The 26,621-nt window shown below is 37.1% G+C and overlaps 2 protein-coding genes across 6 annotated transcripts in view; one reads left to right on the forward strand and one right to left on the reverse strand.

Annotated features, from left to right (window-relative positions):
* The window catches only part of olf413 (DBH like monooxygenase olf413), a 945,383-nt gene continuing 918,762 nt past the window's right edge, over window positions 1–26,621 (reverse strand). For 4 of the 5 annotated variants that reach the window (XM_067787443.1, XM_067787440.1, XM_067787441.1 and 1 more), the window contains one exon: window positions 1–4,062. In XM_067787443.1, the coding sequence (XP_067643544.1) occupies window positions 3,751–4,062 (312 nt within the window). In that variant the 3' untranslated portion in view covers window positions 1–3,750. The remainder of the gene's footprint in view (window positions 4,063–26,621) is intronic. The other variant, XM_067787444.1, reaches the window with a different exon arrangement.
* On the forward strand, window positions 18,220–20,027 carry LOC137253290 (putative nuclease HARBI1). The gene is made up of 5 exons (XM_067789952.1): window positions 18,220–18,818; window positions 18,900–19,219; window positions 19,274–19,377; window positions 19,456–19,603; window positions 19,668–20,027. The coding sequence occupies exons 1-4, from the start codon at window positions 18,697–18,699 to the stop codon at window positions 19,468–19,470; spliced, it is 561 nt and encodes a 186-aa protein (XP_067646053.1). The 5' UTR covers window positions 18,220–18,696; the 3' UTR covers window positions 19,471–19,603; window positions 19,668–20,027.

Genomic DNA, 26,621 nt, shown 5'->3' on the forward strand with positions numbered 1-26,621 from the left:
TGTTCACCCTGTTATGGCGTTTTGACGATCACTATAGCTCGTAACGAAACCGTTTAGTTCTTTTGGTCATAGTGTACCTATACAAGTGTGTCAGCTAAGCGATAAACGTCAGAACTACAAACAGCCTCGCTCACCTGATGCAAATCTCAGGTCTAGAGTTGCATTTTTGGTACGCAAGAGTACTTCAAGCTGAGTTGCATTTGATAGTTTAATAAAACTTTGTAGTATTTACAGATGAAATAGTTGCATATATTTCCGCGGAAATAAGAATACTAGAAGATTTGTAGCCTACAACAATGCGGAAACATACGGAAAGCAAAATTTATTTAAATTAGAGTCAAAATATAAAGCGCCACACGTGTAACATGGAAAAATTTCACTTCTAAGGCTGTTTACACAAATGCATAAGGGCAAAATTATATAAACGCTTTGGTCGCTTCAAAGCAAAGATAACGTACGTCGTTTCATTTTTTTTCGTCTGGCGTTGTCAAAGCGTAGGCACGCAACCAAAGCATTTATGTAAATTTTTCGATACTTCGCCCGACAGATGAATTAATGAATGCAACAGAACCAAAGCGTCTGTGTAAATCCGCCTTAATTTTTGTAGCTCTAAAAGTCTCCTGCAAATAAAATGGTGCTGTAAGTGCAAACAAATCATACTCCTATATGACACTACTTTGTTTTCTATGTATTTTTCTTGTATTTTCTCTTATATTTTTTGTCGAGGGAGCCAATAAGGTTTCAGTACTGGTGTAAGTGTGTGGACTACATTTAAAAAAACTAACGAAATAAAAGAAAAATACAACGTAGTTCATTAAAAACAAACAAGCCTGTTTGTATTTCGATAAGGGTTTTTGACATTAGGCTGTTTTTTCTTTATTTTTTCTGACAAATGAAAATTTTGTTTTAAGTTTCAAAATTTTGTGCATAAAAACACAACTAAATTCAAAGTGTAAATTGTGTGTGCAAATGAGTTTTCAATAAGTGTACATTTTTCAGTTTTTCATAGTTAAGGAATTGACCTCCAGATTCTTGTGTTACATAAATATAGTGAACTTGGGTACAGAAATTCAAATTAAAAAGTTTTTCACAATAATTTGAAAAACTACGTTTTCTCAGCTTTTTACACTTAAAGGAGTAACCCTCCGCAATAAATTAAACTTTTAATGAAAATCAATAACTCTGAACTGAACACTTCTCGCCATGATATAAAATTAAAATGCTGTGGAATAGGAGCAACACTTTTGTGACTACATAAACCCTATTTCAATCTTTTACGTCTCTGCACAGAACCCTAATTGACCGTTTTCAATCGAGACAACAATGGCTACCCAGATTTTCCCATTATGCTCACTTAAGCGAGTGCCTGTCAGAAAGAAGTCAACACACTTGTACTTGTACACTATGCTTGTGGTGAACGTTGAGCTAGTAAGTATGTACTTATCAATTTCGACGTTGTTAACATTCTCCCATATAAAAAAAAACTTTGTTCGTTTGTTGCATAGAAGAAAATAAACGATACCCCCGACAAAACAAATCTCTAAATTCAAAAGTGTTAACTCATACTTTGAAACTGGCATATCTTTGCTGTACTACAAATCTGTGTGTATAGCGCTTAATTTACTACAAATATTGAGGAAAAATACAATGAGCATATCCTTGCTTTTAAAAAGCAACAACTTTTACTATGGCTTATTCAAAAAAACAGGCGCAAGCGAGCTTGAGAAAAACGCTGCAACTAGCTAAACAATTTTATCTTGGGGAAGCAATAGAGGTGGTGGAAAGAAATCAGCTAATTGGTACAATTTTTATGTGGTTTGATGCTTCTGGTGCAGTACGATTTTGACAGCAATCCAGAGAATTACAAAAGCAAAATACATGGAATGCGTGTGTTTGTTTGTATCTATGTCTCCTTTCCGCCACGCTGTTATTTTGTTATTTGCGTTTATCTGTACGTACGTATGCACAACGAGCGAATAGTTCACAATAATACTCTACTTTTGGTCGACTGTTGCTAAGTGATTTCATCTCAAACCGGTTAGCCAACTCAACTAGCTTACTTTGCGTTGTTGCTTTGTGTGCAATTCCCTAATCTACCTGGCGTTTTGTTTCCACTAGCTTGCAGAAAAAAGCGGCTTTTATACATTCATATCCACACATACGTATGTACATAAGTGTGCAAATGTTTGGCTTTAAATTAAAGGCGGCGTGAAAGTTATCAGCAACACTTTCGAGTAGCAAATATTTTTAAAGACTTGCTTCACCCCGCAAAAAGCCTTGCGGTTAATCCCTAAGTGAGTGAGCAACGATGAATCTCTTTCGCCTACAATGGTCTTTAATTGATCCCTACTAGTGCCTTATTCTTATATGTACATGGCTGAGACAACTCAGTCTTAAATTTTTGTAACCGATTCTAAGGAATAAAAAAAAAACAAGTGCAATAAAATGGGTAAAATAAAGGAGATGACTGAAATAACATAAAAAAACGAAATGGAATTAATGAGTAGTTTCATAAAAAACTAAAATACTACATATTTTTTAGGTGCATTATCGTAGAAGTTTTTTTTTAAATAAAAATATTTTAACAGAATTTTAAAAATGATACAATTGGTTTGTAATCCCTTGTGATTTAAAGAGAACCTGTCCGACAGTACCTGTAGGGGCAAGGAGGGCCTGCCCGACAGGAAGTAAGGTGGTTAGTCAAATTAACCGAACGTTCAGCAAAGTTATTAAACTGGACAAAACTATTTGGAATGGTTTTCACGCGAACGTGAATATTTTAAATACTATTTTGCATTTACATTCACGAAAGATAATATGAAAAAAAAAATTCGGGCCGCTTTTGTTCGTGTACGATAAGTTGAGAAATTTTCGCGACGAGTTATCAGTCTGTTATCGAAGAGTTATCCGCTTATGTAATAGTTCATTCATTTTTGATAGTGCTCCAAGGCGAGGGAGGCAATGCCGAAATCTGGCACCTCTCGTAGTCTTAAGAAAAAGATTTCGGTGCCATAATCACTCCTTTTTCATATGATAAGGAAATGAATCGTGCCCACTGTCAATTAAAGTATGAAAGTATAGTCTGTAGATATGGTAATATACTACTTATTAAATACACTTTTGATTATTATATTTTCATGGTTTAATGTCAGATAAGTTTTTTCTAATTAAATCTAATTCACGACTATTTTGCACACCAAGTAACATTATTTATCTATTTGTTTTTTTTAGTTATATTATATGTATACATATCTGTAATCTTTCAGCGCCATCTTAAAATATTACATGCGAAGTAACGATTTTACACACTAAACACGCGTTCTCTTAGAGAGAGTATGTTTATATGTATATATGTATGATAATATCGAGTCATAAACGAGTATTCGATAACTAATTATTGCTTTCCATTAAAGTTTCGCCGATATTTTAATGCTTATAGTTTTTGTTGTATGTATATATTGTATCAATTATTGCTACTTTATAAATTTGTACACATCTATGTGTATGTATGTATGTATGTTTTTGAGTTTTCATAGTTTTTGTAAGACTACAAATTACAAATCTAGGATTCTAAAAATAATCAATAACTTACAACACGCTCAGGCAACAAACAAAACGATAAGTTTATCCAATTACATAGTAATGCATTTAAGAATGGGCTACAGTGGAGGACTTTAAATAAATAACGCTAGCGTCGGGCAGCTGTTTTGAAGAATATGTAAATGGAAATACTAGCAATCAGTAGGTGCTTTATATCACTAGCCAATGTTTCCGTTGCTGTAGTAGGATAAATACGCTCGCATACCAAAAAGTTGTTGACCAACTTTTATTGTAACTGTTAGCTTTGCTCAATCCGAGCACATCTGTGGCTGCCGAACTGCGACTACTCCTTGCAGCTCCTTCGATGATGTTATTGTTGTCTACTTCATGAAGCACTGGTAGCTCCATCTCCGCTTCTCCAATACCTTCTGCTGCAAATATCCGTTGCTTTGGCTTACACTGTATATATTTCTTATAGGTCTTTGTTATGTTTATGCTGTATCCTTCGAGGTATTCAGAACCCTATAATAAAAATAGAAAAAATAAGCACAATAATATAACTTTGCATGTATTTTGTTTTCGCAATTTTCTATGTTTAATGTCAAATCAAATGAAAAAGTAGCCATCATACACCGTCATGAAAAAGAGCAAACGAGATATTTGTTAAGAAAATAGTAAAAGAAAAGTTAGAAATGGCAACAGAGTAATAAAAAAAATGCAGCATCAATTATAATAGTTTTGCATAAAGTACAAAATAGTGGGAGGTTGCCTTGCCTCTCATTAACGATTTGCCGTTGTGGGGACGCAATTTGAAAATCACGAGAACAAAATGCACCGTCTAATAAGTAAGTAAGTAACAATTACTGCCACGTAAGTTGCCTGAAGGGGTAGAGGCCGACATATTTGTTTCGTTGTCACCGCTTTGGAAAAATTCCCCAAATTACCATTTAAGAGGTAGTTAGAGTGTTAAAGTGGACTAGGTCGCACGAGAAAAAAAAAAAAAAATCAACCACAACTCATTGAATAAATAATAAAAAATATATACATAGGTGCAATAAAGACAGTTTACTTGCTGATTATGTCCAGCACCTCATTAGGAACCATTTTTCCCCCAATATCTTCATGTATATGCATTTAAACCAAACCATTAAAACGGTCTTCTGCCGTCCCGTGGCGGCGTAAGGTGGAGAATGATTACTCGGTAGTGCTGGTACTTACGTGCACAGCAATTTACAACGAGTTCTAATATTTCGTAGCATCGTTGATGTATAACTGCTAGAGATTCTGGGATATTTTCTGTCATTTGTTGCCAAACTTTTAGTTCTCCATTCAAAGCTAGAAAACAAGCGAGGTCTTCTTTATATACTTCCGAGCATTGTATTATTATTATAAGGCCTGGAAGCACTGCGACCTTTGCGTAGATCTATTGTGCATGACCTTTCAGCCTAGACCTGTATGTGGAAGCTTTTAATGTAACTAAGTACCTCTTCAGGCTCTTTACTCCATATCACATAGGGATTAAGAGTCAAACCACCTAGATGGGAGAGTCTCTGCCTTGCCAGAGCGACGCATTCGCAGAGAATGTGGACCGGCGTTTCATCCTCCAGCTCACAGAAACGACAAATTTGAGTATCGAATAGATTTAACTTAGTTAGATGTTATCGTATACCACAGTGCCACGCGCCTTGTAAAACATTCTCCAAATCTTCATCGCTAAAGTTATATCACGGGGGCGCTAGGAAACATTTCATTTAAAATATAGTCAAGAAACAGAATATATACTGAAATTCTGTAATAATCCTGAGGTGTCTGAGTCTAAATATTTGGCCGATTATTTTACGCCGGGTGATTTTGCGTACCGTGATTTCTGCACCAATCTAATTCACGATGACCTCGGCCTGTTTGATAAGTGTTGAAATGGGTCAGTTCGCAATTCACAAAAAAAAAAAAAAAAAAACCGCTATTAACGCAAGCTCAAGATATTTTAAAACGTTATTTCCCCCTTACTTCTGAAACTTAATGTTAATTTGAGTTTTTCGTACTAGAAAATACATGAGTATGTATGTGAACTTTAAAACAGTTTATAAAAATTTGTACAAAGAACTGTGCTCTTGCTGTGGAATTTGATTTTGCTAAAATCTTACTTAAAATTTGCCTTAGCGCGGAATAAAAAAGATCGTTTCCATAATACCGAAAACTTGAGAAATTAGAGAGATAGTTCTTTATTTTATTACATAGCTCATCGGTGGGTGGGAAGAGACCGGTAGCCATTATCGTGCAGTCATTGGCGTAGGATACAGTGGTAACTCCTTCTGGTGGCGAAGGGAGCTTCGATATGTAGATGTTAAACAAAAACGGGGATAGAAAACCACCTGTGGCAAAACTTGTTTAGTTCCTCTGGGTTTAGATGTTACGTTTCTGTATTGCACGGAAGCCTGCCGACCAGACAGATAATTTGCGGTCCACCTTTTGAGACTAGGAGGAAGGGGCACCCTTACAAGTCTTGTAGTAACGTGCCGTGGCTGACTGTATCAAAAGGTTTTGATAAGGTTATTTTTACTGGTAGTATTGTTACGTACCATATATATTTTGGAAATTGTGTTAAGATTAAAAGTATAAGCCTCTTTTCTTTAAAGTAGGCGTTGTCCTTATCCGCTTTTGATCGGATCTATATATAATCAAAAGGACTGTATTTCCGCCATATTGCAAAGTGATATCGACGGCTTTTGGCGGTTTGCTAAATTTTTAAAATTTCTTCTGCTTAATGTGTGCGGCGCCACGCCAATTTTAAAAAATTGTAATAAATTTATATTGTATATCGTAACTTTTTTATTATCCCCTCGTCAAGTTTCACCACTTCATCAGTATTTGCTAAAGCATTGTTTCTTTTTCCCATTTTTGAAAGTAGGCGTGTATATAATCTGATTTCGACCATTTTTCGACCAATATATGATGCTATAAAAGGTGCTAACTACATCCATATAGTTATTGCAAGACAAGTTAAAATATATTGAAATTTTATGGAGTTACCAACTCTTCATAATTTTGTTGGATTCAGGGCCGAATTAACCCTCAACGGGGCCCTAGGCAACCATCAATTTGGGGGTCCATATACACTTTCGCACGTCGTTTGATTTCACTGTCGACAATTTCGAGGAAATCTTGTGTCCTAAAATCATTGCGAGGCAAAAATTCTACTTCTGGACTTCTGGAGCATTTCCGTCATTAGGTTGGTTTTTTCTACGACGAGTACGTTTTACGATTTCTATATAACCTACACCAGGTAATAATTATTTGTTTTTTCTCGAAATCATTAAACTTTTCACGGAATGAAACTAAACTCCTTTCTAACAATCTGTACAAAAAACCACACGTTTGCAAATCTGCTGTTTCACTTTGCAATGACTTTCTCACTGAACGCATAGCAGTCAAAATAGAGTTCCATAAAATCAACATGAAAACAAATTCGAATTTTTGCATTTTATTCGCGATACACGTCGCCTCATAACGAGTATCAGTATTTTGTGATTCATCATCAGCAATGATTTCTAGAGTCTCTAATATGATATTAAATGAATTGTAAACTGCATTTTATTTTTTAATACGCCCCAAAGATAGGTGGAAGCGGAAAAAAATTATATAATGTCTGCATAATGGCGAAAAAATCTACTGCATAAAAACAGTACTTCACAGCATGCTCTCCAACCAAATTAAGGGAATGCGCGGAACAGGGAACATATATCGCATTCTCAATCAAACTCAATATTCTTGGTGGCACACCTTTATAATTTCCGGACATGTTTAATGCGTTGTCATATTATTGTCCTCTACAATGTTTAATATCTAAACCAGTCTTCAATAAGAAACTTTAAATTTTGATTTGCTAGACTTTCACCAGTATGACCTTCCAACTGAAGAAAAGTTATAAACCTTTTTTATTATTCAATATACTCTCCTTTCACTTTAATACACTTCTTTGCACGATCATTCAATTTGTCAAATGAGTCGGAAATGTCCTTTTTAGGAACCTTGTCTAGTTTGTCGGTCGTCGCCTTTTGAATGCGGTCAATTGAGTTTTATTTATTTGAGTAAAATGTATTTTCATTTCTGATTATATTTTTCTTTCACTCTCTAGAATTTTATGTTTGTAAGAAAATTTTAGAAGTATTTTTAATTTTTCGGGGGCCCCAGGCAACTCCCTATTCTGCCTACCTGTTAATTCGGCCCTGGTTGGAGTTAGTTATTCCGGACAACAAACACATACATTTATTTTACCACCATGTGCAGAAATAGTCTCCCATTCCACTATTATCAAAAAGTCGGTTTAAGTTAAATGCAAAACTTATACTACATCGTCGACGATCTCAGTTTATGCTCAAGTTATGGTGTTAATGGACTGAAATTTCTTGATCTTAAATATGTAGACCGCCAGCACTTGGCAAAGTATCGAGGTAAAGTATCGATACTTTACTGAGTACTTGGAAAAAAGCATCGAGTACGAAAAAAAAAGTATCGATACTACTCACTCGGTACTCGTATCGTTCTATCACTGCCTAAGAGTATCAACGAATCTATTACAAGTCATGTTGCTCAAGGTTACCTGTTCTATATAAACTTCTCGTGTCACAGTGTTTGTTGAACTCCTTCCAGACGGCTTGAAATTTTAAGAGCATATTGAGTAGCTCTGATAATCAGATCTTGTATGATAACTTACTTAATGGTTGTCCTTGATTCCCAATAGGGCATCGCCGTTTATCGTGCAGAAATTCGTATTGTCTATTTTCTCTACTAGCTGCCTGCCTCTGCTGTCGACTCCCAAGCTGGAATACCAGAGGTCATGATGAGCGTTGAAATCGCCAAAGATAAGGCGGTTTTCGCCACAGAGTAGCGTACTGATATCAGAGCGATAGCCACTTGGACAGCAGGCGGCAGGAGGAATATAGATGTTATTTTTTTTCTAGGTTAACATAGCCTGACCGGATGGTTAGGCCTTGACTTTCTAAGGTATTATCCCTGCGATTGGTGTTAGGTTGAAATAGGCTATATTGCACGGTGTGATGGTTGATAAAGGCAAGGCCACCACCATTACCCCTTGGGCGATCTTGCGTGTGAATATTGTAGCCATCGCAATTTCGGAGGTCCGATCTGACAGTTAGCTTTGTTTCTTGAATTGAGGCTATACGGATATTATTTTTATTCATGTAGTCAACTATCTCTGCGATCTTTCCGGTTAACCCGCTACAATTAAGTTGCAGAATTCTGAAGTGCATCGGGGGGCAGTCGTCACTCTGGGATTCAGAGATGGGTGAATGCGCCCTGAATGATATAGGCTTTGTCGAGTGTGCTGTCCGATTTCTGCTGGAGTACCTGGTGTAGATGAATTGGTACTTGTGTTTTTGGCAGCACGGTGCAAAGAATGTACCGGTCGGACGGTTGCCGTTTCTAAGCCCAGAGTATCTGAGAAGGTGGCATCGGCAAAGGCATGAACTGCATTGGATCGATGTCGCGATCGTAAATATTCTAAGCTGGCATACCGAACACACGGTGTGGGGGACTAGGAGTTGATGACTCCTTCTTACGAGAGTGCGCGTGTCGGAAAAGGAGGCAATAGACGGGGGTAAAAGTTGGTGCTCGGCAATGCTACTGTCCATGCTACGTAGATTGTAGTGATGAGTTGCAGCTGCCGCGTTAGGTGGAGGCGCCGTTTGGCTTGAGCAACAGGGGACAGTTGACGTGACCTGCTGGGTGGCAGAAGTAAGATTGAGAGTGAACCGCGGGACGTCCTTAGGCGTGAACACTAGGGAACCACAAAATTTTTGTAGAAATTTCGGGGGCGACGAACGTTGGGTTCTAACCCAGAACAACCCGAAGGGTGTAACCATCGTTTACACGTGACACACTGGCACCGTCTGAGATAAATCCTTTTCCGACATATGCAGCAGAACAACAGCCTGGAACCAGGATTAGGTTCAATACCTTTCCGGAGCAGGAGGGTATGGAGCAGTCCAGCTGCAAGGAGCTGCTCTGAGGATAACAACTTGTGGGAGAAACGCAACAAATTAAACGGGGTTACACTGAAATGGCAGCCCTTGGTAGGGAAAAAATCCCGATTCGCTCCGGTACATAGAACCGGCTGCCGTGGAAAGCGAATCTGTCAGCTCGATGTTTACTGTCTTGGTGGATGTATATACAATGATTCCAGCAAATGTTTTCTTGACTGTACGGACAGATTGCGAGCCAATACGAATATTAAATGGGCCACAGTAGTCCACGCCGGATATCGAAAAGGGTGGCGCGGAGATAACGCGTTGATAAAGACGTCATTCGATGATTCCTCATTTTATGCTTATGGCTCCTGCAAACCGTGCTTGCATCAACACATTGCTTAACCAAACTTCGCCCGCTTAGGATCCAAAATTTCTGACGAAGAGTGTGAAGCATGAATGTGCAGCATGACTACAATTCTTCTGGCGGTTTATGTAACAATTTATGAGGAGGTCGGTAGATTAGCATCGCTCAGCATCGACCTCGCCCTTTTCATTAAAGTACGATTCATTTTTTCTGCCAAGCCATTTTCCTCCGGACTATAAGGAACTGTGGTTTGGTGTATGACGATTCATGAACTTTTTTCCATTATCAGTTCGTAGGATCTTTATATGAGTATTCTGTTGGTTCTCCACTTCTGCTTTAAATCCTTTGAAGCAATCCAGAGCATCATACTTTGACTTAAGGAAATAAACTTAAACTTTTCGAGTATAGTCATTTATAAAAGTTAAGAAATATCGGTTTCCTTTTATCGACTTAACCTCTAAAGGCCCACAAACATCCGAATGCACAATAACTAGTAGTTTCGATGCTCTTGATCCTTCTTATGGAAAACTAATACGGTGTTGTTTGCCCATTGAACAGAAAACACAAACTTCTTGTATGATTTTTAATAATCGGGGATTGCCCATATTGCTTTTTTTTAAATGTATGAAAACATTTATTTGAAGCAATTTTTTTAATTTTATAATTTATTTAATAATTTGGGAAAAATTTAAACAACGTGACATCAGGACGGACAAGGCGACAGCTGTTTCGATTATACCTTGTAAATCTCTTCAAAGCCTTTTCTCCCGGGAGTGGGAGTCGAACTCGCACTCCTACGATAGTTGAAATGGTTATAAACGCATTCAGCTACATACGTCATGCCTTAGTTGTTGTAAAGTTTTTTCCAATTGCCTTCTTTTTGCATATTTTAATCTTTTACATATTGCTTCGTATGCAATTATGTGTTAAAGCTATGCTTGGTACGGCGGCAATCCCCGATTATTAAAATCATACAAACAGACGAAATTGGTTAATTCGTTTTAGTTCTATAAATAGAACAAAAACAGCAACAAAACCAAAGTTTCTTTGAAAACCGCCGTACCAAGCATAGCTTTAACACATAATTGCTTACGAAGCATGCAATATGTAAAAGATTAAAATATGCAAAAAGAAGGCAATTGGGAAAAACTTTACAACAACTAAGGCATGACGTAGCTGAATGCGTTTATAACCATTTCAACTATGGTAGAAGTGCGAGTTCGGGAGTTGAACTCTCGGGAGAAAAGGCTTTGAAGAGATTTACAAGGTATAATCGAAACAGCTGTCGCCTTGTCCGTCCTGATGTCACGTTGTTTAAATTTTTCCCAAATTATTAAATAAATTATAAAATTAAAAAAATTGCTTCAAATAAATGTTTTCATACATTTAAAAAAAAAGCAATATGGGCAATCCCCGATTATTAAAAATCATACAAACAGACAAAATTGGTTAATTCGTTGTAGTTCTATAAATAGAACGAAAACAGCAACAAAACCAAAGTTTCTTTGAAAACCGCCGTACCAAGCATAGCTTTAACACATAATTGCATACGAAGTATGCAATGTGTAAAAGATTAAAATATGCAAAAAGAAGGCAATTGGGAAAGACTTCACAACAGGCATGACGTAGCTGAATGCGTTTACAACCATTTCAACTATCGTAGGGGTGCGAGTTCGACTCCCACTCCCGGGAGAAAAGGCTTTGAAGAGATTTACAAGGTATAATCGAAACAGCTGTCGCCTTGTCCGTCCTGATGTCACGTTGTTTAAATTTTTCCCAAATTATTAAATAAATTATAAAATTAAAAAAATTGCTTCAAATAAATGTTTTCATACATTTAAAAAAAAGCAATATGGGCAATCCCCGATTATTAAAAATCATAGAAACAGACAAAATTGGTTAATTCGTTGTAGTTCTATAAATAGAACGAAAACAGCAACAAAACCAAAGTTTCTTTGAAAACCGCCGTACCAAGCATAGCTTTAACACATAATTGCATACGAAGTATGCAATGTGTAAAAGATTAAAATATGCAAAAAGAAGGCAATTGCGAAAGACTTCACAACAGGCATGACGTAGCTGAATGCGTTTACAACCATTTCAACTATCGTAGGGGTGCGAGTTCGACTCCCACTCCCGGGAGAAAAGGCTTTGAAGAGATTTACAAGGTATAATCGAAACAGCTGTCGCCTTGTCCGTCCTGATGTCACGTTGTTTAAATGTTTCCCAAATTATTAAATAAATTATAAAATTAAAAAAATTGCTTCAAATAAATGTTTTCATACATTTAAAAAAAAGCAATATGGGCAATCCCCGATTATTAAAAATCATACAAACAGACAAAATTGGTTAATTCGTTGTAGTTCTATAAATAGAACGAAAACAGCAACAAAACCAAAGTTTCTTTGAAAACCGCCGTACCAAGCATAGCTTTAACACATAATTGCATACGAAGTATGCAATGTGTAAAAGATTAAAATATGCAAAAAGAAGGCAATTGGGAAAGACTTCACAACAGGCATGACGTAGCTGAATGCGTTTACAACCATTTCAACTATCGTAGGGGTGCGAGTTCGACTCCCACTCCCGGGAGAAAAGGCTTTGAAGAGATTTACAAGGTATAATCGAAACAGCTGTCGCCTTGTCCGTCCTGATGTCACGTTGTTTAAACTTCTTGTGTCTGTCTTCTTCTTGTCTGTTCACCTTCAAACTGAATAACATCCACATATCCTTTTGTTAATAACTTCATGGTATCTAATCCCAAATATTCAAAACACCTTTGCCAAATTTCATATGACTCACTCTTTGTGTACAATACGTATTTTTCATTTGTAATATTCAACTTGAACAACCCGTTGGAAAAACTCGCCGTCGCTACCACATTATCTGCTGAATTGATAATTTTGCAACCCTGTTTATCAAATATTGCATTGTTGTTTTGTTCCAATAGCTTTTTAACCGACAACAAATTTGCATTTAATCCTGGAACATACAAAACGTCATATATTTGTATTTCATAAGCGAGCCACAAAGATCCCTCTAACTTAACGTCATCTTTCCTTCTATTTCCAGATTGCTACCATTGGCTGTTTTAATCTTGCCACTAAACTTACCCATCTATTGAAAAAGCGTTACATCTGCTGTCATGTGATCCGTAGCTCCACTATCTATATACCACTCAATGGTAGAATGCTGGGCACGAAATGCAGCAAAATTAGTAATGCTCTTATCGTTTACTTTTTTTTTTTTGTACGTTTCGATGCGAAGTGACCAATGCCATCACATTTAACCCAACATAGTTTATCCTTCTTTATTTTTTGTTTCCTACCATGAAATTTCTAAATAAATAAATAAGATAAAAAAAAGGACGTGTGGCACTCGGGGACTGCCGCGGTAAAGCTATTGCATATTATCAATAACTTTAACATTCACTTTAACTTTAACTTTAACTTTAACTGTAACTTTAACTTTAACTTTAACTTTAACTTTAACTTTAACACTTTAACTTTAACTTTAACATTCACTTTAACTTTAACTTTAACTTTAACTTTAACTTTCACTTTAACTTTAACTTTATGATATAGATCCCATTTTATGCATTTGGCCTATTGCTAACACCGAACTTTTTCGAACCTTTTCAAACCTTTTTTGAAAAATATCCGTTACGGTTTTTTTTTGATTTAGTCGCCAAGCCCGCTATAAAATCTATGCAATAGCTTAATAATAGTTTTACCATTGCTTTCTATACTCATAATCATAGGATTGTATTCGTCAGGTAATCCTTTCAATAAGGCAATAATCTCGAATAGCACAACATCTAAATGCGTGTTAGAGTGTAAGCAGTCTCTGGAGAGAATCGGGGCAGGGAGAAGCATACATTTATATTGGGTCCCAGGGCATATGGGACTAGATGGGAATGAAAAACAGACGAACTAGCTAAAAAGGGCGCATCCCTTGAAGCTTGCTCCGTATACGTTCCAATTAGACTGGGCGAGATTAAGCGAAGGGAAGCGGGAAATGCGTGGGTTCAAGCGCGAGGCTGTAAAGTGTCGAAAATTATGTGTAGGTCTTACAACCTTAGACTAACAAAGTTGCTTCTATCATTAAAAAGAGAGGACTGTCGACTCATGACGGGTATTCTGACTGGACACTGCCTTCTGGCGTCACATGCTTTTAAATTACGCTTGGTCAGTGATAGCAGATATAGGAAGTGCGGGTTGGAGGAGGAAACGATCGAGCACGTTCTGTGCTCGTGCCTTGCACTTGCCAGGCTAAGACTCCAGCTATTAGGAGTGATACAGCTGTCAGATCTAGAAGCAGCAAGTGGCTTAAGTCCTAGAAAGCTTCTAGTATTTGCCAAGAGGATGGAGTTATTTTATAACATAGGTCCTGGTTTTTGATAGAGTTTTTCAGTTTGGTCGTTAAAAGAAACTTCTGGTAACACTACGGACTCAATCAGTCTATGTGATGTCCTCATGGAACGGCCAGTTCAACCTAACCTAATCCTTTCAATAAAAGACTTCCGACCCATTCATTGTTCACAATAAACTCAACATCATTAAGCTTCTGTGCAACAGATATAACTTTGCTTACGTATTACTCAACACTTGAACAATACACCAATTGCACGCTGCAAAGCTTTTACAATAGACCTATACGCCTATCCAAACCCGTATCTTCAAAAAGATTTTTCAAAGCATTCCAAACTTGCTTTGAAGTCACAGCATCTTTTAAGCTGCCGGGCAACGCACCATAGCGGAATGATACAAGGTGGCAGCATGGTGACATACCTACAAACATAAATAAAAATTCCATGTACTTTGTTTTTGTAAATTCGATGGACAAATATCAAAATCGTACTGCACCGGAAGTTGATGTATCAAATCAAATACAAAAAGTTTATAATCAGCTGTTCCATGCTGCCACCTTGTATCGTTGCTCCATGCAACGCACAAAATTTGCTTGATGGTTACCTAGCAACGTGTAGTTGTGTGCGTATCGGGCGATGTTGTGCTCACACGTATTTGTTGTCGGCTTCGCGTTATGAAAATCAAAATTTTTAGATTTTTTCGCTTGACAGCTGGTCTATGTGATCGTGGCCGACGTTGTTGACAAGCATTAATGTGTTAGTTTTGTGAGAACGTGCAATAGAGTTGTGCTTTTTCGTTCATTTCCGAGATTCGGTTCTTTCGTTCTTTTTCTCATGAACGAACAAGTTGTTCTTTTTGTTCATCTCTTCTTTTTTTTTCACGCAAATTTGTTCAGTGCTGCTCGCACCCGCGAAAAAAGCCAACAAGTATAGATGGGGGTGTGTATGCAGCAATGCTTTGTGTAGGTATATTGAAATGTGTTATGAATAAATAAGTTAATATATATATGTATAATTAACTTCAAAAAGTTACAAATTTCGGAAGATCCAGGAAATTGAAAGAGTACAGACACAAATTGTAAATATGAACTTTCCAAGTTTAATAAATGCAATAATTAGTTTCTTACAAAACATGTTTTTCATAAATAGTCCATACATATATTGTTGTAGCAGTGCCACACACAAAGATGACCACACATATCTTTAGCGTAAGTGGCATCATTGACATTCGTGCTCACTATGTATGTATGAATTTACAATGTTCGCGAACGAGAAGAGAGAAAGAATAACATTAGATAAAACGAACTAAAAGAACAAATAGAACCGAAATCGAAGATCTAGTTCACTTGTTCATTTGAGAGACCCGGTCAATTGAACAAGTTGGGGGCTCGAATTACATATTCCGTGTTCGAAACGGCAATCGTACGAATAAAGATTACGTGACTGATCGTACGAATGGCAATATTGGTATTATGAGGTACGTTCAGTAACGTATCGTAATTTATGACAGGCAGTAATAGATTGAATGGTGATTTGTAATAGGTATTTTGACAGTTAAATGTCATATTCTAATTGTAAATAAGAAAAATTATTTATTTACATTGTGGAAAGCAACTTTTACAAGGAAAAAAGGGGAAAAGAAGTGCTTACAAAGAAATTAACACAGGTAATTCTAGTGATGAGTGCACAATTAATAATAAATATAAAAAAGAGGTGGAAGAGAGTTCCTCCTAGTTGCCAAAGTTAAAGTTTTCATTTTACTGATGCTTCTAGTTTTTGCTCGGACCAATTTTAATTTACTTAAACCTACTGAATTCAATAAAGTAATATTGTCCGAAATCGTTAATAGTGCACGAATGGAATTTTAGTCCAATTCTATACGGCAGAATGACACATTCACCATTAAAATAATAAAACAACTTGTGCCAATCTCAAAGGAAAATTTGTCAGCTTCCGTTTTCAGATTCGCGATCATGGATCTAAAACGAGTTTTTTCACACCCTTCTCAATATTTTAGGACGTGTAATAAGAGTGTAATGCTGTCGTATAGAATTACCGGAACGAAAAGTAGTTTGTCCAGACAATTGTACTTGCGGGAAGATTCCAATCTGTGCCGCTTATGCTGGAATACATTCCCCTAAGGCATATAATAAAGATATATGTACTCTTTGTTATATGTAATTTGTATATGTGACAATTTGCAACAGGGTTCGACTGCTGATACTCGTCAAACAATATCGGAAGTGGCGTCAAACAACATGTTGTTCACGTAAAAAAAAATGTGTATAAACGGGTTTGAACGGCTTTAATATTGACCCCAAACAGGTGTAATACCTGCCGGGGTAGTATTGTATAAACGCGGCCGAATCCCGCCCATGCATATAGGTGTGCAATATAGGTAATTTTTCGGTTTTTCGTGAATATCTTTTGATAGACTCAAAATATGTCTTTTTCGCCTTCTGATCAATGATAGAGGGGTCAAGGTGCGTCATTTTCCACCTCACGATGTATTTGAAAGTATATTAGCAGCCTTGTAAATTATTCGTTATTGTAATAAAGATGACAACAATTTGGTAATTCTATACGACAGCATGACACTGCTAATACGCGTCCAAAAATATCGATAGAGGTGTCAAACGACGCGACTTGATATCGGTATTAATAATCCGAAACCGGAAAAGACAAATTTTTTCTCTGTCCGGAGATATTTGCAGTTGAAGTTGGCGATTTTCATGTGGTTGTTGTAATGTTGGTGTACCCACAAAAAAAATTGTGAACATAAGTGTTTTGGCGGATATAATTTTGGTGTCCAAACCGGTGTTGGAGCCACCCAGGGTAATTTTTTATAAGCGGGGCGGAAGGCCGCCAATGCGGAAAGGTGTTCTGCGTAAAAATACTGTGGATCTCACCCCCGGTTTCGGAGGGATCCGTCGGTAATTTTTCGGTGTTTCGTTAATATCTTTTGAACGACTTAAAATTTGTCTTTTCCGGATTCGGATTATTAATACTGATATCAAGACGCGTCGTTTGACACCTCTTTCGATATTTTTGGACGCGTATTAGCAGTGTCATGATGTCGTATATATCTACCAACAATTTTTATAAGTGTTCGAAGAACCGGTACTCTAGGCTTCCTTTACGTGTTTGTTGTTGTTGTAGCAGGGCTTCGCCGCATCCACTAGGTGCGACCACTCACAAATTGTCATCAATAGGCTCTAACGGGAGTCCTAGGAAACTTGCAGTTTCAACAGGGGTGGAGCAGAGTGAGGGGTGTTAGAGGCGTTGGTTCCACATTGCAATCAAATAGATGTTTGGTGTCATGTAGGGAAACTCTGCAAGCAGGACATACATTATTAATGTCGGGGTTGAATCTGGATAGTTCAACATGTTACAGTATTTAATTGAAGTTGAGCCAGGGAGTGTGCTTCCTCTTCTTTGAGTTCTGGGTTTTTTCCTTAAGAACTGGGCTCGCCGGACAATTCCTGGCATAGAGGTCCGACGCCTGTTTGTGTAAATCACTGAGGATCTGCTTGTGCTTTTTTGCTTCATACGGTTGTGTTCTCAGGTGCCGTATTTCCTCATAATGCTTGCGGAGATGACTTCATAAGCCCCTGGCGGTGTGGCCTCTTCAATCAGATGTCTGTTGAGATTGATATTCAACAGAAACAGTTTGTTCAGCATTTCATTTCTGTGCCTAATGGGGGAGTACTCTCGCCTCATTGTTTAAGTGGTGTTCTGGGGACATAAGAAGACAGCCCGTAGCGGTTCTGAGGGCAGTGATTTGCCAGGCCTGTATTTTCTTCCAGTGAGTAACCTTTAGGCTGGGCGACCATATCGGGAACGCGTAGCATGCAAGCGCCCGGCCAAACGTTTTTTGTCTTTACCCCAAGTGATGTCGGTAAGCGATTTTAAGATTTTATTATGACGCTATATATATTAGGAACAATTACAATTGCATTCTTCCCAAATTTTTTGGTGTAAGGCACCCGGTAACGTAATGCCATCATCGTGGATGTTGAATGTGGCCCACATTTGGCGCGTCCATTTTGTAAATAAGGTCGCCGATGCTTTGGTCGGTGACAATATCAGGTTTGGCAAGGCGAAATAACTGGAGAGATCGATGTGTGGGCCTGGGCTTGTGGTCATTATTGTGCAAGTGTGGATAGGACACCACCCTGTGGTACCCCTTGTTTAATTCTTCTGTAGATCAGAATGCCATAGATCGTGGTGGGCCCTGCCTACAATTATGCAATTTTCTCCGGTGAGTAGTGCGCTGATTTCAGGGTGGTATACACGGGGGCAGCAGGTGACAGGAGGGATGCAGATGTTGATAATTTCTAGTTTTTGTTATAACAGTACTTCACCCTAACCAATAAGCTCTATCACTCGAAGAAATGCCAAGGAAACTAACGTTGTAGTTTTTTAGAGTTGAAAACATGGAGCCGGAGCTACTTTTCTGTTTAGAAAGTTCCGACGAAGACGTGGATGGGCATGACCAGAAGGTTGTAAGACGGCAGCTAAGAGCCAAAAGCAATCCTCTTTCTTTGTCTGAAAATGCGTAAGTTCGTTTATACTTACACTATAACTTGAACATTTGCGAATTGTTACCGAATCGTTTATATAACTGGCTAATTTTTAGGTTCATTAAAAGGTTTCGTCTTAATAAAGCAGCATTTAAGTATGTCCTGAGGAATACAAATTTCAATTGCCATTCCTCAGCAGCTGCACCGCCCATCCTCCAGTTGGCAGTAACGCTTTCATTTCTTGGAAGTGGCAGTTACCAGCGGGCGGTAGGGGACGATTACCTTATGGGAATGAGTCAAAGCTTGGTTTCAAAATTGAGCACCATAGTAGTGACTGAAATAGAAAGAAATCTATGTGCAGAACATATCCCTTTTACACTGGAGAGTTTGAGTGGCTGTATGGAATGGTTCTACGAGAAGTATAAGATACCACGAGGTGAGAAAATGAAATACATTTTTTTGGATACGCCTAAACTTTTCCCTCCTACAGTAAATGGATGTATTGACGGTACCCATATTGGCCTGCAGAAACCCAGCGAAAACGAACATATGTTTTTTAATCGTAAGGGATTTCATAGTTTAAATGTAATGATTGTAAGTTAAATATAAACTTCGAAGAATATAACGATCGAAGGAATTATTTTATCCGTATAAAAACGTATCTTTCTGCAGATATGCGATCACTAATACAAAATTAATGCAATAAATGCTAGATATGGAGGGGCTGCACATGATTCCTTTGTATGGAAGCATTCAGAACAAATAATAATGCTAGAAGAGAAATTTGAAATAAATTCTAACAATAATTCGTGGTTACTTGGTATGTATTTTTTAGTCAACTAGTATGAACTATGGGCATTTATTCTCTACTTTCATTTAATAAGGTGATTCCGGCTATCCACTTGAACTTGAGGATGAGCAATTTAAAGAAAGTTATTGAAGGTGTACATGATTATTACAACGATGTATTAGGTTATTCATTAGCAGATTTTCCTCAACCTGATGCTCAACGTATTTCCGAAAAATGTGATCCTGCGTTCCTGCTCGAGCGTTTTTTACAGCTTATACTAGGTTGCGCAGTAAATTGTACTGCCAAGCAGATAATATACGACAAATAACGTGCTTAGTGGAATCACTTCAAGCTAATATAATGCGAGCACTGCAAGATCTTGAGTCAACTTGGCATGGAGAGTGTTCATCTCGTAGTTCGTCAAGTATAGCTAATTTCGATTATAAAATATTGCAGGAAGAAAGAGATGCTTTGGCTCAAAAGTGTTTTGAATCTGATAAAAAGGTATTTGGTGGAATAGAGTTTTCCTTAAAAAATTTTATTTTTTTAAATTTCATGTTTTACAGATTTTATTACTCATAGAAGAAAAATCTAAAATACAACAAGAGATTAATAAACCGCAGGATGAAGTTCATCGGTTGGAAAATAAAACTGCTCAAATTGGTAATGATCGTGTATCACTGGGTCCAGTTCAAGCTGGTTCTGTACGTTATTGTGAACTTCGCCGATAGCTCGATCGAATGAAAGAAGACCTTATACAATCAGATGCTGCACGAGAGGACCTGAAATTTAAGGTTCAGCCACAAGAAAAGGAAATTCAAACAATAAAACAGCGTAATGACGATCTGATAGTAAATATCGTCCATATTTATAATGCAACCAAAGATTTGCTATTTTCATTCACGTATTAATTTTATTTATTTATTATTATTATTATTAACGTATTAATTTTATTTATTTTTTATTTATTATAACTAAATTTATAGTATTTAAAAATAACTATACTAAAAAACAAATATGACTGGAGTTCAATCAATTTTTTGTATTCAATAAATGTATATATATATTTATATAATAAATACTATCCATTAAAACTATGGACATTTTTTCGTTCAAGATTTAAATAGGGTTCAACATTTTAATTTCAGTTCTTATATACATACCCAACAGGCATTTCTGTAAATGTTTTGAAAAGTAATTTAAAGTAAACTTGTTGTGTTAAACGATTCCAATATTAAATATATATATGTTTTTTTTTTCAGAAAACATTTTATAAATTTTGTGACGAAACGTTGATATGTAAATTAGCTGTGAAAGTAAATTTGTAAATGTTTACAAAAAAGACGGCAGAACTATTTGCCAATATTTTTCAACTTTGAAAATTAAAATTATTTTCATGAGAGGGAATGGCTGCATTTAAACCGTTTCCTGGATTCTCCTACAACTTATTCGAAATGCGGCCATTTATTTAATATATGCATGAAATTCAGAATTAATTCATATGTAAATTTACATACACATATGTATTTCTTAATATTATTGAAATGATTGAAATAAAAATTAAAATTTATAAAAAGTTTTGAGAAATTATTTATAACAAGCTTTCTTTTCGAATTTTTTTATAAATTTACATTTATAAGCTTAGAAGTAAGCCGTTTCGATTATTTCAAGCTTAATTCTAAACAATTTGTAAACAAAAAATCAACGTTTTGTAAGCTTAGTGTTTGTTGGAGAAAACTTTATAAATTTACATTACGTTTACTTTGCTTGTTGGGTATATATGTAATAAAAATATTAATAACTAGCTGACCCGGCAAACTTTGTACAGCCTCAGAACGTATGGGCGGTTCCACGCCCCCTTTAGGAAACATTTTAATTCGCTACATTTCCGAAATTATTTTGAACAGGTATTCAATATTTGGTATGGGCATTCCATATCTGAAGAAATTGAGGTTGGAGAGTGGGATTGGGATGGGAGCTGGAGTGGATATGAGAATAGGAATGGTTATGGGAGTGGGATAGTGAGAGGGACAGGGAGTTTGAGTAGATGTGGGAGTAGGGTGCGTTTTGGAATGGGAGAGAGATAAATGGAATAAGGTGTGGACAAGAATAAGAAGAAAAATATAGTAGAAGAGATTGGGATTGAGAGTGAAGAGGGGAGATGGGGCTCACTTTTTAAATGTAGGAAAAACAATTTTCGTGTAAGAAAACGTCTGCCGGGTACGCTAGTTATAAAAAAAAACTATATAAAATCAATATGGAAAAAATTATTGTCGCTATTTTTATGAACACAAGTTTACAAGATTTGGTCCCTTTAATCGGAATCGGAATATGGATTTCAGTCCCGCTTCCTCAGTTCTATTTCTAAATCGTTCAGGGCACAAAAACGTTTGTGTTTTTCTTCCCTGATCTGTAGCGTCCGCTCCTTGATTTGCAACATCCGCTCTTGAATCTCCACGAGTCTGCCAAGCTTGTCATCTATATTGAGCTTTGCCTCATTTGCGGATTTTAATTTTTGCTCCAAAAGTGTTAATTTTGCATCCTCACCTACTTTTCTCTTCCTCTTCGAAGTGGACGGGATGTTATATTCTTCAATGTCATAATCAGAAACTCTGATCTTCCGTGTCGAAGTTGTTGGGTTGTTTGTATCAATTTCAACTGAAGGCATCTCTCCTCCTCCTGCAAAAACTCAATCTCGTCAAAGTCCTTGCTTACTTCGATTGGAGATTCAAAAAGGTGTTGAGAAGAACCCTTCGAGATGTTACCCCAGGTTTGCACTGTTTGCAGGCCCTCAACCGTCGCTTCTAACCCGCTTGCTTCAATGATATTTTCCTCCGCCGATGTTATCAATTTCTCCTCGTATGGTCCACCACCAGTCCGAGACTTTGACCTCCGGTTAAAAGTTAGTTTTCGCTTCGCTTGGTATTTTTGGTCAGCATATACCTACAAATAATAAATATCACAGAATTACAAATTATCATACCAACAGATGAGTGTTCCGATCGGTTGTTTGATTTACCTTTCTCCACATTTTTGCATCTTTCATAGGTGGGCCTACAGCGTTAAGTTTTTTAGATAGATCCTCCCACAATCGTTGAGATGTGGCCTTCCCTTGGGCACAATTTGGTATGATATTTTTGGCCAGGTTGGGGTGCTGCTGCATAAATTCTCCCATCATCTCCTTTTGCTTATAATTAAGCTTATTTAGATGCGTCCTTTGGGGAAACAAACATTTTATATTATAAATAATTTTAACATTATTAATCTCGAAATTTTCCTTTATATAATTGTAGATTGATCACAGTTTAATAAATTTTTCCTTTTTAGTTGTGCTAAGATCACTTTACTTTTTTAAAAACAAATTTAAAACGTAAGAACTATAAATTAATTCGTTTAATTTTCAAACTACAACCAATTTTAAATGCACTCGAACGTCTTTTTGCTATCGTATGAAATTTTTTGACGTTTACGATTTGTTGTGTACGTTCACTGAACACATAATACCGAATTTCGATAGCAGCTATTCGTTCACGTATCACGTAATACCAAATAAGTACTTTTAAGAGACGAGTGTTCAGTTCACGGAATACGTAATTCGGGCCCAGAGCGACACGACGCAACTCTAACGTGCAATGAGCAATTTCGCGGAAGAAAAAGATTTTACGTTGCGGTTTATTGAAATCTACGAATTCAAATGTCGGATGGAAAAAAAAAAAATTGCCAAAAATCAGGTAATTTTCTTAGTGGCTTAAGATTAGCATCTTATTATATTAAAATTGAATAAGCTACAAAACTGCATACTCGAAAAAGTTCTTAGAAGAAAGTTGAAAAATTTTTATGAAAATTCGCAAAATTTACAAGCAATAAAAAATAGTCATCCGATGACATGTTTACGTCTGCAGGGTACGAATTTTCAATACAAATGGCGCTTGATGCTTTCTGCTTGTGTGGTGGCCGGGCAAGCAACAATCACCCGAAACGCACACAACTACACGTTGCTATGATAACCATCAAGCAAATTTTGTGCGTTGCCCGGCAGCTTTACATGAACATATAAAATTTTGTTCAATGCTAGGATTATCTTACAACGTGGGTTAAGATCCTTAATAGCATCTAGTCCTTGACCTTCTTCTGGCTCAATGCATTTCCAGGCATATTCCAGCTCCAGCTGTGTTCTCATTGCGAAACTCCATGTTGACCAATTCTCGGAGTCAACAAGCTTCCCCATATTCTGCACCATCGATAACGTGTTCATCGCTCCTGATTATGGTTTGAAATTCCTTATATAATATGTATATTTATTTTAAGGCTGATGACCCATAACCTTTTAGCAGAGTATGTTCTTTTCAGTAAGAATTTATTGAAGTTAATAAAGAAAATTTTTCTTTCTCAAGACAGAACAACATAAATATTCAAAGCTAAATGTATAAATATGTTCGTATAAAATCACAAGTAGAATACAACAAGTAAATATATGCAACAGGTAGGATGTCGTTTTCCCTGCTCAACAGTTGCATTGTCTTATCGGATAGCCGCCCGAAGAATGCTGAATGTAGAAATATCAATAAATGGAACCAAATTCAGAAGCCTACTTGATGGGGAATATCTCGCCCCTATAGGAGCGATGAAATTTCTGGTTTAAAGAACTTTTATTGCTCTGAGTATGTATGCCAGCGGCCACCGTGGTGTGATGGTAGCGTGCTCCGCCTACCACACCGTATGCCCGGGTTCACACCCCGGACAAAGCAACATCAAAATTTTAGAAATAAGGTTTTTCAATTAGAAGAAATTTTTTCTAAGCGGGGTCGCCCTCGGCAGTGTTTGGCAAGCGCTCCGGGTGTATTTCTGCCATGAAAAGCTCTCAGTGAAAACTCATCTGCCTTGCAGATGCCGTTCGGAGTCGGCATAAAACATGTAGGTCCCGCCCGGCCGATTTGTAGGGAAAATCAAGAGGAGCACGACGCAAATTGGAAGAGAAGCTCGGCCTTAGATCTCTTCGGAGGTTATCGCGCCTTACATTTATTTTTTTATTTATGTATGCCAGTAGAGCGCAGAGTCAATCTTGGCAGTAGACCGATAGCTCCAATTACCTTTCTTCATTCTCATGATGTATGCAGTTGTGCGTAGTAGCTTTCCAAGATAACTGAATCGGTCTATGACTACTGTCTCCTCACCTTTGGTATATTAAGTTTGCAATGTAAAACCCAAGTTAGTGTGCACTGTAGTTGATTTAACAAATCTGAATTCAGTTTCCATTTGGACAATCTCTTCCGGTGCCAAAGAATATATTCCATCGATGGTAAATATCTGATGCGGGACCCTGCCACCATAGTTGATGCTTCATCAAGGCCGACGCAGTAATGCCTCGGCTTGCAATATAGACTGGATTTAATGTAGAGGGAATGTGGTGCCAATTTTCCACCCTTGTGCTTCTCAGAATCATGCCAACCCGATTTTCCACATACCGTTGCAAATGTGACGTATTTTTATGTAGCCAATGTAGAACAATATTCGAATCGGACCATAACTTATATGGTAGGTGTTGTAACCGTAAACATGCCTTTATTTCATTAAGTAGCGAGCCAATTAGTGTGCAGAACACAACTCCAGTCGTGGAATAGTGATATGATGTAGGGGTGCCACTCCGGTTGTCGCTGCAATCATTCGGTTCACGACCCTCTCGTCAGAGGTTCTGGGGCCCAAGTAGAGAACGGCCCATAGGCCTTTAAAATGGCATCACAAAAGCCATACAGATATGAAGTTTCAAGCGATCGGAATATTCGTAACTCTTTTGCAGTTACTTCAGATGGTTACGGAAGGTTAGCCATTACAAGGTTAGTATTATGCTAAATGAGCGTCAAGTTCCTCCTTTTTTCATCTGTAATTAAGGCATCGTGGGCCATAACAAATCGCTCGAAATGAGATTACAATGCAGTTCCTTCTTGAGCAATTTCAAAGGCATCGCCAGAGTAATCCTCTGCGGGTATTCTATTTTGTATGCCATTTATTGCGGTAACTGCAGCAGTTCCTTTATTTAACCCTTTCACGATATTGTTGCCATATGGCAACAGTAAATTTTGAAAGGCCGTCAACCCTCTCTTGTAAAAAAATATCAACGTTTTTCGTACATATGTTCAAAAATTGAAGTTTAATGGTTAAATAGAAATAAAATAAATTATAATCGCCCATTAAATATCGGTAATATAACATATTTAAAGAAAGGCTTCTGGCATCTAACACTTTACTCTCAAATTTGTGTTTTGCATTTTTAAATTTTTGAGGTATTTTGGGCAAATGTTTTCAACAATTTTTTAATAAGGTATGTTGAAAAATATCCAGTCTGTTGTTTGGCATATAAATATCTTTTCGCTCGAAGCTTTAAAAGTGGTGCAAATTTTTAAAACTAAGCTTGTTGCCATATGGCAACAAATTTCTCGTAAGGTGTTAACTTGCATTAGGTTGCAGAAGAAATTTATTTGCGATTGAAACTGGTAGCATAGAGACGTGTTCTTGTTTGTGGAATAATATTTTCAAATATCGCAATAAAAATAAGCGACAGAGTTATAGAAAAGATTTTGGAGAATTTCGAGGACTCAGATCTGTCAGATTTTGAGGATTCGGAAACGGAAGAAAAATTAGAGGAATTATTTGAGTTATTTGGCAATAATGAAAATTTCATGATGGAAGAGCTTTCTCGTCAAGGTCCGTATGATATAAGTATTACAAATATCAACGAAGAATGTAATGACGACCTAGCTCAGAAGCTCGTGCTTTGGAATATCAACGAAAACAAGTTAATGACTTTCGATGGAGAAAGACTTCATGGGCTCCTCCTCAAGCTGCGTTTTCTGAGTCTTATTCAAGTAACGATGTAAAACTTCCAGTACAGTACTTTTTGGAGTATTTCACTGTAGATTTTTTTGAAGAAGCATGCCGGAAAATAATCTTTTTACGACGGTCATACTCTTGTTAGTGTGTCTCGTGCAAGGGATGGTTGCATCGGACAGGTTGTTCAGGGCTAGACCCTAAAACCAGACGTCCCCGTAAT

The sequence above is a fragment of the Eurosta solidaginis genome, chromosome 5 (genome assembly GCF_040869045.1).
Source record: "Eurosta solidaginis isolate ZX-2024a chromosome 5, ASM4086904v1, whole genome shotgun sequence".
Classification (NCBI taxonomy): domain Eukaryota; kingdom Metazoa; phylum Arthropoda; class Insecta; order Diptera; family Tephritidae; genus Eurosta; species Eurosta solidaginis.